The following is an 18896-nucleotide window of genomic DNA, read 5'->3' as shown; positions in this document are numbered from 1 at the left end:
AGTCAGAGAACTTGGAAAACACAGAAAAAACACCAAGACAAATACTGTTCCAAGGAATCATAATCTCACCACACAAGAGTAATCATGTTAATATTTTGGTGAAAGTTCATCATTAAAGAAACTCTTAGGAGAGGCCTGTGTACCCCAGCACGCCCGCTCTGCACACCATCTTGCACCCTGTTTTGAAAAGCTGGATTGCTCCTAAATCATTCCAGGAAAATTATTAGTTTTCTCAAATGTCTCAGGAGGCGAGTCCATTGGCAGGCACTTCTAGTTTCTCACAAGCTTTGAAGTTGGGAAATTTTTCCTGGAGCTTTTGAACATTGGGCCAGGAGTGGGTCTGTTTGGGTTCTGGTTCCAGCACTGCCACTTATTGACTGGCCATGGGGTGACCTCAGGCTAGCCCAGCCAGACTGCCCCGCCTGAAACCCCTCCCAGCTCCAGCATCCACTCTCCCAGTTCCTTAACCTCTCAGCCTCTCTTTCCCAATGAGTCAAATCGTTGAAGTGGATAAGCGGGGGTGGATATTTTTTAAATTAAAAATTTTTATTCCAATTTTATTTTCCTATTGATAGATGTAATTTTTAAAGAGCAGTTTTAGGTTCAGAGAAAAATGGAGTGAAAGGTACAGAGAATCCCCATGTGTCTCCTCCCGCTCCCACATGCACAGCCTCTCCCAGTGTCCAAGGCCGGTACATTTGTTACAATCAATGAACCCACATTTAAAAAATCTCTTGTCATCCAAAGTCCTTAGTTTACATTAGGGTAACTCTTGGCATTGTACATTCTATGAGTTTGGACAAATATTTAATGACATATAGTGTCAGACAGAGTAGTTTCACTGACCCCCAAGTCCCCTGTTCTGCGCATACATTCTTTCCTCCTCTACCAATCATTTCTACTGTCTCCATCATGTTTTCTCTTCCAGAAGGTCATATAGGTGGAATCATGACAGTATTTCATTTTGTTTTTCCCAAGATTGGCTTCTTTCACTTAGTAATATGCATTGAAGATTTCTCCATGTCTTTGGATGGTTTGATAGCTCATTTCTTTTTAGTGCTTGATGAGATTCCAGTGTCTGGATATACCACTTGCTTATCCATTCATCTACTGTAGGACATGTTGGTTGCTTCCAAGTTTTGGCAATTATAAATAATGATAGCCCTAATTGGTTTGGCTCAGTGGATAGAGTGTCGGCCTGTGGACTGAAAGGTCCCAGGTTTGATTTCAGTCAAGGGCATGTACCTTGGTTGCGGGCACATCCCCAGTAGGAGGTGTGCAGGAAGCAGCTGATTGATGTTTTTCTCTCATCGATGTTTCTAACTCTCTATCCCTCTCTCTTCCTCTCTGTAAAAAATCAATAAAATATTTTTTTTTAAAATGATGATGTAAACATTCATGCGCAGGCTTTAGTATGGACATACATTTTCAACTCCTTTGGATAAATACCAAGGAGCATGATTGCTGCATCGTATGGTAAGCGTATGTGTAGCTTTGTAGGAATCTACCAAACTGTCTTCCGAAGTGGCTGCACCATTTATCATTTCTGCCATCAATGAATGAGAGTTCCTGTTTTTCAATAACCTCACCAGCGTTTGGCGTTATCAGTGTTCTAGATTCTGGCCATTCTAATAGGTGTGTTGTGGTATCTCACTGTTGTTCTAATTGGCAGTTTCTAAATGACATATATGTAGGGCATCTGTTCAAGTCTTTTGCCCATTTTTTAATTGAGTTGTTTACTTCCTTATTGTTGACTTTTGAGAGTTCTTTGTGTTTTGCATAAGGATCCTTTATTAAATATGTTTCTGCAAATACTTTTCCCAGTGGATGGCTTGTCTTCTCCTTTTCTGGAGAGCAATGGTTTTTAAAACCTTCTTCTGCTGAAAGTTTGTGCTTTTTGGAATCATCAAAAAATGGGGACATGGGGCAGAGGGGGAGAAGCCAAGTGAGCAGGCTCCAGGCACTCCCATTCCTCCTCCCCCTTTTTTTTCTAAGATGTTTGTATTGATTTTTAGAGAGAGAAGGGAGTGGGAGAGAGAGAAACATTGATATGAGAATGAAACTTTGATTGGCTGCCTCCTATCTGCCTCCTACCGAGATGGAACCCATACTCAGGTCATGTGTCCTGATGAGCAATTGAACTGGCACCATTTCGGTGCAAGGAATGACACCCAACCAACTGAGCCACACTGGCTAGAGCCCATTTCTCCTTCTTTAATCAGAAAAGTTTGACTTTGCCCAGTTTATATGTGAGGGCTGCACATGGAGTTCACTTCCTTTTTAAAATAATATGTATTTTATTGATTTTTTTTTTACAGAGAGGAAGGGGAAGGGATAGAGAGTTAGAAACATCGATGAGAGAGAAACATCAACCAGCTGCCTCCTGCACACCCCCTACTGGGGATGTGCCCACAACCATGGTACATGCCCTTGACCGGAATCAAACCTGGGACCCTTCAGTCTGCAGGCCGATGCTCTATCCACTGAGCCAAACCGGTTAGGGCTCACTTCCTTTTTAAAAGGGGTTTGGATTCTCAAAATGGTCTGAAAACCACTGCACTAGATGAATTTAAAGCCCCTTTACAATCCATAGTTCTGGAATTCTGTATCCCTTTTTTGCAATATAATAAAATCTTTCTCTCCTTAAGGAAAAAATGAGATAAACTTGTCACAATCATGTGACATTTTTCATGCAATTTTCCTCCACTGTAGTGCTTACTTGAAATGATGGAGCTGAAATATCTAAAGAATATATGTATAATCTGCATGCCCACTTATCTCTCTGAAATAGTAATTGTTGATACTAATTATATTTTTTCAAAATAACCAGAGAGAACTATCAGCCATTTCAATTCTACATCTAGGAAAAAGGGAAGAAATATATCTGAAACTTTGTGGCTCTGCAGATAAACATGAAAATCAGAACAAAGAACCTTCATTTATTAGAGACAGGTGCCGAACATGACAGGGGATTTAAGTGGTGCTATTCAATTCAGAAGGATGTGAACATGTGCATGGAGACCAATTATACATTCTTAGGTAGTATGGCATTTTTTTTCTGGGTTTGAGGTTAAATCAGATGAATGTCTAACAGACATTCAAATATAATGTCAATATACATTATATTTACCCTAGTACTCTGTACTGACTTGCCAGAGAATAGAAGGATGTCTTTTTAGTTATTTTGTTTATAATTGCCTATTCCACAAAGGATTTGAAATGGCTTACTAAATTTTATGCAATGCAAAGGGAGTGAACTAGTAATTGACAAAATCTGCGAAAAGGGAAAATAATATGCATAAAACAATAAATCCAAGGGTCAGATTAACACAGAGAAGTACATCTGTACAGTTCCTAGGAGTGGGCCACAGATTTGGCTCTAAATTTCCTCTTCTTGGCCAAAGTAAAGAGAAAAACACATTCCGTTATAAAGTTCACAGGCTTGCAATAAAAATAAAATAAACTAGACCAATTGTTTAACACGAAAACTTTCTTAGGGAAATCTCTACAAATTCTATTTCTCACAACTGAGACTTGATAAGGATTGTGCAACTAAAAATTCAAAATGTTTTATTCTAGTGAGAAATGAGAGTGCAGGCCTGGCTGGTGTGGCTCAGTGGTTGAGCATTGACCTATGAACCAGGAGGTCAGGGTTTGATTCCAGGTCAGGGCACATGGCACATGCCCGGGTTGCGTGCTCCATCCCCAGTAGGTGGCATGCGGGAGGCAGTTGATCGATGATTCTCTCTCATCATTGATGTTTCTCTCTCTCTCTCTCCCTCTCCCTTCCTCTCTCTGAAATCAATAAAAACGTATTAAAAAGAAAGGCATGAAAGTGCAGATATTTTGGGTAGCCAGTCAGGGGAAGAGCCATATGTTTTGATGATCAGCTAGGCTGTGGTTAGAGCTAAAGGCCTTCTATGAGAATTGTTAACTACTCATGGTATTGGCAGGATGAGCTCAAGCCCTTACCATTGCATCACCAAGGGTGAAGGTCGAGGGCTGGGCAAAGGCACGATAGGCAAGTAGGATGCATACTGTAGAGCAGGGAGGATCCAAATGTGATTTCACCACACGATGAACCAGATCAGGAGTCTAATCTCCAATCTGCCTGTTCTGGATCATTTTCCTTCCTAAGCATCTGGTGCCGATGTCCAGGTGTTCTGCTCACTGCTGCTGTGTAATCAATCACCACGTACTTACAAAAAGGTTTGGACTCTATTGGTCATGAATTGGGATAAGGAACAGAGGGGATGGCTTGTGTCTTCCCCATAGTGTCTGGGGCCTCAGATAAGGAGACTTATCAATGAGGGGTAATTTGATAATCATGAGCTGGAGGCACCTTGAAGCGTCTTTCTTTACATGCTGCCCATGGATGCTGGCTGTTGGCTGGGACACCAGTTGGGGTGCTTGGCTGTGGCCTATCCATGTGGCCTGGGCTTCCACACAGCCTGGCACACTCTCCCTCTTAGACGGCATGAAGGGCTCCGGAAGCAAGTGCCAGCTGACAAGGCAGAAGCTGCATGACTTTGTGTGGCAGGCCCTTAGAAGCGGAGAAGCATCACTTTTAGCCTCTTTTAAAAAATATATACATTTTTATTGATTTCAGAGAGGAAGGGAAAGGGAGAGATAGAAACATCAATGATGAGCAAAAACCATTGATCAGCTGCCTCCTGCACGCCCCACATTGGGGATTGAGCCCGCAACCCGGGCATGTGCCCTGACCTGTAATGGAATGACCTCTAGGTTCATAGGTTGACACTCAACCATGGAGTCACATTATCTGGGTCTCTCTCTCTCTCTCTCTCTCTCTCTCTCTCTCTCTCTCTCTCTTTTTTTAAACTACAAAGATCCACCCACACACCAGGGAGGAGTGTAGATGTAGAGATGCATGTTGGATGGAAAATCTTGTCATCTCAGAAAAATGCAACCTGCCCCAAAGTGTACGAGCTGCTTCCTGCTCTGTGCCTGTGCTGTTGCTCTGTTGTCCTTGAAATGCCAGGCAAGAAAAAGTGAGGTTCAGGGAAGGGAACTCGCCCACGCTATTTCAGCCTGCCTTTTCTGGAACAAATGCAACCCTTAAGACCTCCTGAGGCCAGGCCAGCTCCCTGGGACTAGGAGCTTCACATAAAAACGTGTGAACAGACTCCTCTGTAATAGACAAGCCACACATTTCCCATGGATGTTTCTTTAGAATGTCTTCTTCTTGACCTCAGAACCATACTAGTTGAAAAATCAAAACCTTGGCTGATTTTTTAAAATATATTACAGATATAACTAATAAAAATAACTCTCCTGAGCAAAATATGCATTCATAATGGTTTTATCCTAAAAGGTAAAAGGCTAGGATACTATTTTTTTTACAAAAATTAAAAACTGCAGTTTCATATATAAAAGTGAGATAGATGGCTGCCACTTAAGTTATTTTTTTAAAGTGCCCATTTCAGTTTCTTAAGTCAGTTGAATTAGTTTGTCAGTTTCACAACCTGAAATCATCTCTAAGAGATTTGTCCTTTGAGTCAGTTTTAGTGTATTGATGTACCAAGTATTTATCTCCTGGAACATCCAGCAGATTTCATTAAAAATTATACTAAATTGATAAATGTCACTGAATCATTAGCATATGATTTCATACTCATCTGTGCCAAGAGGGTGCTCATGGGTATATAGTGAAGCCCAACAAACAGGACCACCATGTTCCCGTGTAGGGTTCTGGCAAGAACTCTTACCATCTCTGGGATCCCTCTCCCTCTGAGACCACTTAGAAGGGGATTTGGAAGAGTTTGAGATCTTACAAATACTAGTGGAACAGTAAACAATGTGCAGGATTGGGTTATGGACAGGTTCTTCACTTTCCAAGTAAATAATCACGCATCAGTAGAAGAATGGAAGTTTCCTATCTACAGGTAAATAGCGCTCAAAGCAAGACTCACTTTATTTGATTCGTGAAATGAGAAGTCAGTTCCTGCATAGTATAGAACAATCTCTTTGAAATCCTCTGCATGATGGGAACTGCATCTTTGAGTCATGACTGACTAAACATTCCCACGTCCGGTGCTCTTTGATGGGTTCTTTAATTTATCGGTTGCTATGAAGTATGTTAGTGTTTAGAATAAATGGTTAACATGACAGGGGATGTGAGGTGGTTCTAGAATCTAGATCAAAATGTGACAATCTTAAAATTTGGGAAGGAAAATAACTTCTAAGTAAACTATGCAACCTAAGGCCTTAGAAATGTGGAAAATTGCAACAAAGGAGGCACACAAACATCCCTGTGACTATCTCTTCTCTTATACAAATTTATTTATTTATTCAATCAACAAATCTTAAAATCTTTCATATTTGGCATTAAAGTAAGACAACTTCAATAAAAGTAAGCTTCAAATGTATAACGGCTCAAACACATAGAGGTTGATTTCCTGTTTACTTAACAATGCTGGGTGCAGGAACAGCTTAGTGTCAGCGCCTCTTCCATGTGGTCATTCAGGGACTCAGGCTGATGAGGGCTCTGGGATCTTCTTGGGTGGCTTTCCAGGTCTTCCATGCTAACCAACCAGCAGGAAGGGGGAGAAAGCCTGGAGGACCACACGGATGAGGAAATGCATGTAGAAGACATCCTCAGAGTAGTTTTGCACCATGCTAAGACACTTTTCACAGAAAGACAATACAGTCCGTGTTCTCAAGAGTTTACATTTTAGTGGCCAGATGTAAAGAAACCACGGTAGTCATGTGATTCGTGATCCTAGATGTGCATCAGACTCCTCAATGGGGAGTTTTTTTGAAAGCACTGAGCCTGCCAGTCAGTAAGTTTGGTTGCCAGTCAGTAGGTTTGGTTAGAATGCCAGAAGGCTCTGAGAGACAACCACATTTGAGGATCACAAATCTTAGAGAAAAATCTCTTAGATTTGCCAGCAAATAATACTAGCCTAATGAAACTTACATATCCCTTTGAGTATCATGAAATAAATATATAATAGTTTACCTATGCACATAGTTTTTTTTTAATCAATATAATTTCATAGCTATTGTACAAAAAAGAAATAATATTAATTTAAAATAAAATGTGTATTTCATTGAGATGCCCAGGCTTGACTATGGCAAAAAAATAAAACATAAGAAAATAGTAAAATGCTTACATTTCTAGTGAATGTTTGGATATAAGAAGATGACCGGAGTTTTTCTGTGCAATAAGTATAGGCATATGAGAAAGCCCAGGTAGAGATGGATTACCTGAATAAGAAAACTAAAAACTAACCAAAACTTATTTATATATGACTAGAGGCCCGTTTGCAGGAAGATTCCTGCAAGAATAGGGCTTCCCTCCCGTCTGCCGCTCCTACCCTGCCTGTCTCTGCCGCTGCTACCCAGCCCTTCTCTGCCGCTTCTCTCCCGCTGTCTCTGCTACCTTGACTCCGTTGCTCGGCTTCCTTCTACGGTGTCTTCAGTCTTCGCTCCCAGCCGGGTATATGCAAATTAGCCACCATCTTTGTTGGCGGTTAATTTGCATATCGCATTGATTAGCCAATGGGAGGTGTAGCAAAGGTATGGTCAATTACCATCTTTGTCTATTATTAGATAGGATAAGAAGTGAGAAAGAAATTAGATTGATTCAGTAATAACATGTCAATAAAACCTAGACTGTCAAAGAATAATATAAATAAATAAAAGGATAATTTTGCACATGAGCTGGGCTTTAGTATGTGTATTGTCAAACTAATTCCCTTTGTTGTGATACAGGATGAGGAAGTGCTGAAGTATATAGAAACATAGATTCTATCTTAATAACCCATGACATCCAAGGCAAATATTCATTTTCTGGAACTTATAAAGGTCATATTCTTAAGATAAATATTGGAGAAGTGATGATGGATTAGAAAAAACACACAATGATATAAGAATGATCAAGAAGTGGAAAACCTCTGGAGGCAATATCAGCATAAGGCAGAAAGACAAGAACCCCCAGACAATTTTAATACGTAGTTTTTGCAAAGTGGATTCTTATTATGCTGTAAAATTATTTAAAAGCACATGGGAGACAACACAATATTTCATTGATATCTACAATTGGATAATAGTTGATTCTAATTTTGTTTAGAAGAGCCTTACATCTCTTCTATGTATTTGCAACCGTGCGTGTTGCTTTTGTAGTACAACTGCACTGAAATCACTTCAACTAAGTGCATAGTGGGAATGCTTATGCAATACATTCAATTGGCAGGCTACAGAAAGTTAATAAATTACTGAATTTTGAACAAATGTGTTCCATTTAAGCTTCCCTCTCTATAGCCAACTTACATGCTGGGCCTTTTGTGTACAGCCTTGTTAAAAGCTTTTCAAAACTTTTCACTACAGATTTTTGCTTGTAGTAGGGTTGATTCAGCAGGACATTCAGTAAAAAATCTTTCATTTCACTGGTTGGAACTGTCCTGCACATCGCAGGACCCCAGCACAACCTCCCACTAAGTGGCTGTGGCGACCGTGAGCTGTTTGAACCCCTACAGGACCAGTACCATCCCCAGGAAGAACAGCAGTCACATATGAAGCACAAAACAAACATGCTGCTTATTGAACTGGCAACCTTGAAGGCCCTTCTGAGCAAACACCCTATTTGGTTATGGAAGCAATTCGCAGCAGAAAACCTGAGAGGCGGACCTGCCCATTAATCACTGGGTGAACAGGATGAGAAGTTCCTTTTTGCCCCAGCTGAGCGACAGCTTTCTGGTCCAGACCAATGACAGCTGTGGACTTGAGCTTTCTTCACTATTTTCCCCTTTGAGCCATTTCCTTTTATTTTGGTGAAGCTGCCATGGACTGAAGGACTCCCCTGGGTCCGCAGTCACATTCCTCCTTTTGGAAAGAACCAACGTGGGCTTCTTGAAGAATTTGTCCTCAAGCATCTGGCCGTCCTCACCTCTCTAGGAGCAGCTCAATGTGCCTCCCAGTGGAGGTCAAGGGCAGGGTCTGCTGGACACCCCTGGCTATGTTATGCTTCCTTCCAGGCACACTAGGTGCATTTGTGCAATGCACTGTTCGTGCCTGCATTCCTCCAACTTCTGGAAGACTCTCCTACTTGGAAGAGTGATGAGGGGTGGAGAGGGGGTTCCTGTAGAGAGCAAAAGGAAGAAGAAAGAGAGTGTCCAAGTAGAGTGAGAGGAGTCAATGAGACCAAGAGAGTGAGGAAAATTGAATTGAGATCTCACACATGGGGATGTTTCAACAGTCTCGCTGCCCAGTCCTTGCTACCACCAGACTTCTCCACAGATTCCTCCTACAATTCCCAATACCGGCTGCAAGGTTCAGACTATGTAGTAGCTCAGATCTGCCAATAGCACTGGAAGACTGGACAATGACACGCAGATTGTTTTTGTTTTTTTTCACCTTTGGGATTTGGAGCAACCTCTAGAGTTGCAAAAGTGTGCCTTGTCACAAGAACGTTTCTGAAGGTCCTTGGGGTCTGACCTTGGCTCTGTGCTTCTGGGAACAGTGGCACAGCCGTCCAGGGTGGCAGAGACCACCTGGGATGTGGAATTGACCACCAGCTCCTTTTTGCTCTTGCCAAAGCGCCTGAAGCATTCTGGGAATTTGAGTTTCTGTTCTTTCTTTCAAAGGGCCCTTCAGGGGCAACAGGCGACACACATGGTCCACGTTGGGCCACAGTAGCCCAAAAAGGATGTGTTGGCTGCGGTTGTCAATTATTAGCATTTTGATAGGACTGTATTTCTATTTCTAAGTGAATTTGCTCAGCTAGGAAGCATTTGCTGACAACAAGCTGTATTGGTGCCAAAACTCTACTAGAAAACAGGCTTGTTCTGAGAATGGCCTGCCTCCCAAGAGTCGTTGTTAAGAAAATTCTTTCTCCACAGGCAATATCTGCACTTAAGACATTAACCTTTGGAAGAAAATAAAGCTTGGAACCTTTGTGATATAACACAATGTGTGCACACAGTAGGTTCTCCATGACAGCATTCTGAAGGGAAGGATCTACATGCTGTTCATGCATGCACATTGAGGAAGAGTGGGGACCAACAGCCCCAGAGGACACTTCACACCCTGGAGTCTGAATGCCAAGGCTCCTACCTCCCTTGCAAAGGGCACAGCATAATGCGGCTTCAAGACCTCTGAGACTCTAGCACATTCTGCTCTAATCCTGTGTGCATGAGAGGAAGGCCAAGTGCTGTACCTCCCCAGTCAGGGACATCAAAACAGTTTGCTCTTTGAAGAAGAATGGGATTATTGGTGAATACAGCCAGCATCCTGGGTGGTAACAAAAAAGGGAATTGGTAGAAAATGCATCATCTAAGTTGGATTAACTCAGGTCTGTGTCCTGGGCAAGTTCCCAGGATATCCAGCCAGATGTGGGGCCTCTGAGAGGCGCAAGGCTAGAATGTGTGTGATGACATAGAGTGAGGTGACAGGCATGGTCATGGGGACTCAGTGGAGGCCACCCCGGACCCCTAAACCAGTGGCGCACACTTTCCTTGCCATCCGTTACATCTGGGCCAATCTCAAGGCTACTGGACATCTGCCTGGTTTTTTGTTTTTTTTTAATGGACACATTCTTTCTCTATCAACAGTCTGCATGGAACATAAGTGAAGTAATCCAGCAATTTCCTTCCTATCCCACTGCTTGTCTGGTGCTTACTCATTCTGTGTTCTCTTTGCTTTGGATCAAAGTGCCTCTTGGTACCAAAAGCTACATTATTCTATTCATCTGCATGTAAGCCAAGATCCTGACCATTCTGGTTTTGTTGTTGTTGCATTTGTTTAAAGCTTAGCCATTTTCCATTCTGGGCAGTTACAACTCTGTTTACTATGAGTTCCTCTGTGTAAATGTTTTTCCCATTCCCAACCTCCAGCTGCTGTGTGAGCCATAACTCATCCCCACATTACCAGTACAAAGTCAGGGGATGATGAATTTGGGAGGCTTAACTTGAAGGTACTAGGGAGGACGGGGAGGGGGAAGAAGAAATCTATTTATGAGAGGCCATGGGACTGAATAGAAATAAGACCAAAAAAAATATTGCGTCTACTTCCTGCAAGATGGTATCATTATGAAGAATGGAGCTTATTCTGGAGTATTTACTTGATAGAAAATCTATCCTGTGTTCCCAAGATAAGACTGACCCATCCTGACCTCCTCCCGATCTCATACATCCCATCTCTTTACCAATCTCCTTCTTCTGGTTGTTGGGCTGAGCTCACAACTTAGTTGAATAGTCAGGGTTCTTTCCTTTGCAGGTGACTCACAGTACCTTAAGCACAAAAGGACTTTATGGATTCATGTGTTAGAGAGGATACTATGAAAGCTCCAAGGTCAAATTAAAAAGAAATACAAGAAGCAGGACTATATAACTGGAACCAGGATCCCCCCTCCTTCCTCCAACTCCCACCTCTGCATGTTGTTGGAATGTTCTATTCTGCAGACAGGAGCTCCATGGGCTATAGGAAGATGCCACTACGTAACAGTCCCATATTCTCGTCCTCCCAGGTCAGCAACCCTAGAGGAAAGAATTTTGATCTTACAGCATCCACATATAATTCTGGAGTTGTATGTGGACGCTGTGAGGCAGGGCTGTGAGTCCAAAAGACTAGAGTGGCCTGATTGGATGAGTCCACGTGTGGCCCAGGGAGGAGGATCTAGTGACAGAGAAAGGCAAGAGGGGAAAGAAAACATGCCTGGCAGTGAAGAACAGCGTTTCCACAGTCCTCACCATCCATCATAAACCTTTCATCTGAGGAGGAAAAGCAGTGGGGTCCTAAACCTGACCTGAAATGTTGCAGCAAGTTAAGTGCTACCTGGAAATATTACCTGTAAATCACTTAGCAAATCAAGAGGTCACATGTCTCCTGAGCATCTCCATTATAATGAGAAGTGGAGTCAGCTTGTTGGGCTTCATGCACAGCTTTGCTCTGTCCTATTGAGTTATCTTGGTGAGTGCATCTCTCTGCCCTTCGTTTCTTCATTAGAAAAGGGATGCCCCTCTCACAGGGTCATGGGCAGTATTGATGGCATAGTTTGTGTTGGGGTCAAAGCTGTTAGAGGTGGGTGGCTAGAGGAACCATCAGGTCCCCAAGGCTAATAGTGCTTCTCCTGGGACTCTCAATGACAAACCTTGGAAACTGGCTCACAGTAGGAATTTTATATAGTTGCTTGGGTCAAATGGGTTCAAACTTCCCCCTTGCTGTGTGAGGGAAAGGTGCTGACTCAGTATTATGTCCCACACACACCGTTAAGCTCCTGGATTTCATCCTGTATGAGTTTCTCTCTCTCACTCTCTCTCTCTTTCTGTACATTCAGGAGTGTACACATTTCTGTCCAGCACTCTGAAGTCTCTGGAGGAGAAGGACCACATCCACCGTGTCCTGGACAAGATCACGGACACCTTGATCCATCTGATGGCCAAGGCAGGCCTGACTCTGCAGCAGCAGCACCGGCGCCTGGCCCAGCTCCTCCTCATCCTCTCCCACATCAGGCACATGAGGTGAGTCTCCCCTGGTTCCCCACAGGACAGACATAAAAGAAACAACCCCCCCCAATTATACATTACAGATGCCCCAGGAAGGGCTGGGACCTGGATGTGGACAGCACACTTGGAACAGTTTTTGGCATGTAATAAGCATAAATGCTTTGGGAGGATAGAAGAAGGAGGCTTCAAACCTGTTTGGGGCATAGGGCAAGTGTAAGAGAAGGCTTCATAGACAGTGATATTTACATTCAATTTGAAGCATGTGCAAGGTCTTACAAGGGGGAGAGTGTGCAGTGTGCATGTTGGGGGAAGAGGGCAATTGTGGTCATTCACGTTGTCCCACCTAATCAAGGGAAGTCTTTGAGGGCACCCATCCTCTGAAGGCACTGGGCGTGTCCACTGTGGTTCCTGCATCATACTCTCCGTACTTCACTTAGAAATCCTGAACAAGAGACTCCGTGCCCAGTTGCCTCATGGAGGGTCAATGTTGACTCCTCCATCCGTCTCAAATCTCTTCTTGTCACCTCCACTGCCATTACCCTAGTCCAAGCCACCATCATTTCCTTCTGAGTTTCTGCACCAGCCACCTAACACTTCTCCCTGCCTCCAATCTTGATCTGTTCAAATTCATTCTCCATGATGGAGAGTGACCATCCTAATAGCAAATCTGATCATGTCGTTTCCTTACTTAAAACCATGAAATGGCTTCCCATTGCTTTTAGATAAAAGTAGAAATCTCTTTATTTTGCGTATGTTACTTTTTTATGCGCTAGTCCCTACTTCACTTTGTAGGGCTTCCTCACAGTCTGAGCTGTAGCCATAAACAGCTGTTCTGTGAGTCATGGTGGAGTCTACTTCAGGCTGCATATTGGCTGGGCAGCTCTGTTTATCTCTGCTGGGCTCCCTCATGCATCTGTGAGTCAGCTGATGGAGGCTGGGCACAGCTGGGAGATGGCTTCAGGCTGCAGGCCTGCAGGTTGGCCAGGTTCCTCTGTTCCTTAGCCTCCTGTTCCCACAGGTTAGCTGGACATATTATTTTCTTAGAAATGGCAGAGGCATAAGAAAGCCAGTCAGGTTGGACAAGTGCATGTTAGTCTTTTAATTAAGTCACACCTACTAACATTCTATTGGCCAAGCAAGTCACACGAGGAAGCCCAAAGTCAAGATCATGGACACATGGTGCAGGGAGTACATATTCCCGAAGAGAATGCTAACTCTCTTAGATATCTCTTAGATATCACTCCGTGTAGGAAGCATCTCCTGACCCTTAAGGTCTAGGTGGGACTTAATCTGTTCTTCCTGGTTGTCATTGGCCATTGTATTATCTTTCTTCCCCATTAGACTGTAATGTTGTGAGGCAGCTATCACTATCCATTTTGTGTACCCTGTGTATCCAATACCACCTAGCACAGGGCTTGGCCCGTTGTGACTATGCAATAAATATTTCCTACTAGAGCTAAGGAAGGATTTTACCCGAGAAAAAAGGGCCTCTCAGTTACACAACGTGAAAATGGCCTCATTTCCATTCTAAATAGGCACTTAAATTGGCTGGCCAGAGGCTTAGTGGATACTGTTCTCATGGAAAAACAAACAAACAAACAACAACAAAAACCTCACCCTGCAGGGAAGAGATGAAGAAAGTGGTGCATTTTTCACTCCACAGAAATGAGGTGAAGTGATGACCATAGGGGAACAGGTAGCCATGTGTGACCTTGGGCTCACAGCAGAACCTTAGGAATGAGAAAGAGATTCCTTTTCCTAGTGGCTCTGAGGGAAGGGCTGAGTGCCTGAAAAGGGACAGTTAACTTTTAAGGGGCTTTCGAACCTTGAGACTGCATCAAATGACAAGAAGTTTGTCCATTAAAGTCCCAGGTGCCACTTCCCTGGAGACAACTTTGCAAAGTGTTAGCTTCTTGAGAAAATAAATATATCTTTCCTTTTTGTATCCTCCACAGTGCCCTATATGAAGTCTTATACGTCATATATGCTCACAGCATTATTACTAAGTGAATAAATAAAAGAAAAAGTTACTTGAGTATTTCCCCTACCCTATGAATTTGAAATTTCCAAATAATAGCTTCCACTTGACAAAGTTTCCAAGACAGCGATTGCAGTCCCTGTTTTCAGGAATTCCCCCCAAATCCCTGTGTCACAGGTGAAGGACTCACCTTGGCCAGGTAGAGTAGGTGACTGCATTTGGAATCTACATTTCCAAACCTTTGCCATCTGTTTTCTTGGATGCATATTACAAAGAGGGGAGGGGGGAATGTGTGAGAATAACATAATCTTCTACTAAATTTCCTACCTTCTCCTTGAAGAAATGTATTAGTTTTCAGTCTGAGCTAGGAATTTCAACCCTGTTGTAGCAACCATGTAGTGTAGATGAAGATTTTTATTTGTTGGTACGAATTGCTGAATTTTCAAATCTATTGATAGCTTTTCAGCATTAGCAAACCTAATTAGTTAATACCAGATACACCTGCACTAAATGTGCTGGCCTTGGCTGGTGTTGCTGGAAAGGTGTGGACGAGGGAACAGCAGCGAGAGCTCTCCAGAGCTTTGTGAATTGTGTGAAACGTGGAGAGAAGTTGCTATTCTGCTGAAAGCTTTGAGCATTCTCTCTCTTTATCTCTCTCTCCCCTACACTGGTTCTCTCTCTCTCTCTCTCTCTCTCTCTCTCACACACACACACACACACACACACTCACACACACGCACGCACACTAATACTTTGGTTCCTCGTTACAATCTATTCAAATCTCAGAACTGTTTTGTTAAGCTTGGGCCCAGCCATATATTTTTACTCAGAGAATTTGACACTAGATTTCATCTAACTGTAAATGTGATTCATTAGGTTGCATGAGCCGGGGGACATTTCACTTTAAGGGCATTTTAAATGAAAACAAACAGCAACAACAACAAAACAAGCAGATGCCTCTTAAACCCATGATTTCGGTGGTTGTGTTGTAAAGCCCAAATAGCTTGGATGCTGTGTTTTCATGGCAGAGCAGCTCTCCAACTGGTGCTGACCTTTCCCCTACTAAAAATGCAAATATATTCTAGAACATTCTCTAGGTCCTGCCTACTCATGCTGTGTTTTTAAAATTTCAAGATAGATAATAGCTGTTCTATTTCTTTCCTGGTAGCGTGGTGGAGACAGAGCAGAGTGGGGCTGGTGGAGGAGGACAGAGGAGAGCGTGGTAAAGGAGAAATGATAGGTACCTGCATTTCCCTACATCCATCAACTCCCTAGTTTCCGGACATTTACCACGTTCTCGGCACAGTTGTAGGCCTATAGGATGGGCAAATTGCTGCCCCTCCTGGAACTTGCGGTGTGTATGTTGATGAGTGTGTGTGCGTGGGGGGTCAAGGATAAATATAAATACAGACATATGTGAAAAGAAGAATTTCAGGTGGGAACATAGAGTAACGTCACAGGGGGTGCCTGGGGCTGCAGGGGCTGAGGCCATGGCCTTTCTGAGGAGGTGGATTGGAAGGTCGGGGCCGTGCACTTGGGGCAGCAGGACAGCAGGTGCAGGCACCCTGAGTCTAGAAGGAAAAGCGCTCAGTTTCTTCAGCGGACAGCACGAACCCAGGGTGGGGGGAGAGGCGGGAGGGGCGCTGAGAGGTGGGGGCAGCCACTTCAGTTACGCCTTGTAGAGCATGGAAAGACATGTAGATGTTATTCTGAGTTAAGTGGAAAGCCCTTTGAAAGTTTGAAGCAAGAGACCTTCTTGAACTGTCTTCCACATTTTAAAAAAGTCCCTCCGACTGGGCTGTATATCCATCTCATCGGTTCTCTGTTGAGAGGTACTGCGGCCAGTGATGGCGAACCTATGACGCGCGTGTCAGAGGTGACACACGGACTCATTTTTTTGGTTGATTTTTCTTTGTTAAATGGCATTTAAATATATAAAATAAATATCAAAAATATAAGTGTTTGTTTTACTATGGTTGCAAATATCAAAAAATTTCTATATGTGACACGGCACCAGAGTTAAGTTAGGGTTTTTCAAAATGCTGACACACCGAGCTCAAAAGGTTCGCCATCACTGGAATAGACCCTCATTCGAGTCCGCGGGAGGAGGCCGCCTGCACAGCAAACCCCCAAATGGCTCTTTAAACAGGAAGAACGATGGGCGCGTGTGTTCGGAGTGTTCACTGTTGCTGTCTGAGTGTCAGGGCCTGGGGTTTGCGATGGTCTGACGCATCCTCTCTCTGTGTCTGCCCCCCGCCTCCACCTGCAGTAACAAAGGCATGGAGCATCTGTACAACATGAAGTGTAAGAACGTGGTGCCCCTGTACGACCTGCTGCTGGAGATGCTGGATGCCCACCGCCTGCACGCCCCAGCCAGCCGCGGGGCCGCCCCCATGGAGGAGCCCCACCAGGGCCAGATGGCCACCACGGGCCCAACTTTACCACATTCCCTGCCAACGTATTACATCAGTGGGGAGGCAGAGGGTTTCCCCAACACGGTCTGAGGGCTCCCCACCCCCCGAGTGTCTGAGAATCCCCGCAGCGTTCTCCCCACGTCATACACCACCATAGCAAAATCCTGCTCCTGAACACACTCCGGCTTGCACCCACCACCACGGCTTCCTCCCCTGAGTGGCCTTTCGTCTGCTTGCTCAGTCCTTAGTGGCACGCCTTCTTTCGGGAACAGCCAGAGGGATTCCAGGGCTAACTTCTTGGTGAGAGCTGTCCTTCTCCCTTTGCTGCGTTGTTAAGCATGAGGATTCCTGGAGCTGGTCGTGACTGAACTCGGCCTCCGAGCTGGGGCTCCGATGAGTGTGCACTGAAGCTACTTACCTAGAGCCAGGCCTGGGGAGTGGACGCTGCGCCTCTGAGAAGCACTTTTTAATGAATCTAAGCCACAGGGAAGTGGCTCCTCTAACTGCCGACTTGGAGAAAGCTAGATGGAGGGTTTCTTTAGCATCCTCTTGTATTCCTATAGTCATGTATCTTTTTATTAAAGTAACACCTTCAAGCTTCTGCTCTGTTGCTTGGCTGTAGCTGCCTGTTCGGTGACTGTCTATTCACTTCCCCTATAGGAATACAAGATGCCCGCAGGGAAGGGAGGCCCCCTGGTTGTCAGCGTCACACACTGACCTTCCGATTGGCCGCGCTCTCCCATTGGCTTCCGAGGGCACGACGTACAGTCCGGGTCCCGGTGAAGCCTGGCTTCCCCTGGGCCTGTGGAAAACAGCAAGTTGATCCCAGTTAAGTCACCTCCAGGGCCCCCGGTGAGGGGCACATTCTTGGTTTTTCCTCTTGTTTTATAAAAGAGAGCCCTCTCCCCGCAGGACCCGCAGACCTGCTGTGCTGTGGCCCCACACTTACCGCCGAGGGCGCTCCCCTGGGCTCTTCCTGGCGTGTAATTTACTTGGAAGGTGGAACTAGTCATGCGTAGTGCCCAGCCGATGACCAAAATCGCTTAAAAGGAGTGGGCACCCTGGTGACACTGTAAGCCCCGGGGCACTGGGCTACATGAGTGCATGTGCACGAGTGTCGGTGCCAGAGCACAGCGAGGAGAGCAGGGTAGACACTGGGTGGCACTGTGAGGCTCAGAGTGGCCTTGCCCCACTGCACTGTGGCTGCCCTGGGACTCGGGGAGGGGGGGGCTGGCCTCCTTTTCTTTACTTCCCGCAGGGCCCTGATTGGAAGCAGCAGCAGGGGCAGCTGCGTCCCTACAGTTGGCCCAACACATTCTGAAGCCACAAGGGTGTGATGGGGGGTGGGCGAGGAGAGGAGCACCCCCTATTCAGGCGCCTGGGCTTGCTCAGACTACTCGTGCCCTTGGTTACTGAGAGATCATCCAAACAGAAGGGCCTGGGAAGGGGGAACTGCCCGGAGAGCTCATTTCATGAAACTCCACAAGCCAGGAGAGTGAGACGAGAATTGAGCCCCAGGAACCTATTGACCTAGAGACGCAAAAAGAGTCTTACCCCAGCCAAGGGCAGCCTTCCCCAGGACTCTTGCTTGCAGAGAGCAATTATGGGTTTCCTCTTCTCAGCTGAAAAGCAAGTTTGGTTTTTGCGTTGACCTCCCTGTCTGTCATCAGAACCCCACCGGGAGGTGATGTGTTGGCCAATAACCCAGCCAAGCTCCCAGGGCTTCTCCGGGGATGCCTGTTTCACAGAGTGGATTTCACTCGTTTCTAATGGCCCAGCCAGTGGTCGCCAAAGGACTGGGACCCAGGGAGGGACAGAAAAAAAAAAGATTTTTCCATACATGTGCATCTAAATTTGGGGGCAGTTTTATGTGTCATCATTAAGAATACGTTTAGTACATAATTCCTTCGTTGTTTTGTTTAATAAGCACCTTATATAGTATAATATATATATTTTTGAAATTGCAATGCTTGTTTATCAGACAACTGAATGTAGTACTTCTGTTCTGGATTTGATTTGACTGGGTTAACATGCAAA

The 18896-nt window shown here is 44.6% G+C and overlaps 1 protein-coding gene across 1 annotated transcript in view; it reads left to right on the top strand.

Annotated features, from left to right (window-relative positions):
• The window catches only part of ESR1 (estrogen receptor 1), a 203794-nt gene extending 186334 nt beyond the window's left edge, over window positions 1-17460 (top strand). Inside the window, exons 7-8 of the mRNA XM_006102212.3 lie at window positions 12299-12482; window positions 16715-17460. Of these exons, the coding sequence (XP_006102274.2) occupies window positions 12299-12482; window positions 16715-16949 (419 nt within the window). The 3' untranslated portion in view covers window positions 16950-17460. The remainder of the gene's footprint in view (window positions 1-12298; window positions 12483-16714) is intronic.
• The last annotated feature ends 1436 nt before the right edge of the window (window positions 17461-18896 follow it).

This window comes from Myotis lucifugus, unplaced genomic scaffold (assembly GCF_000147115.1).
Source record: "Myotis lucifugus unplaced genomic scaffold, Myoluc2.0 scaffold_405, whole genome shotgun sequence".
Taxonomy (NCBI): Eukaryota; Metazoa; Chordata; class Mammalia; order Chiroptera; family Vespertilionidae; genus Myotis; species Myotis lucifugus.
Note: the sequence above shows the minus strand (reverse complement) of the source record. Positions and strands in the feature narration are given on the sequence as shown.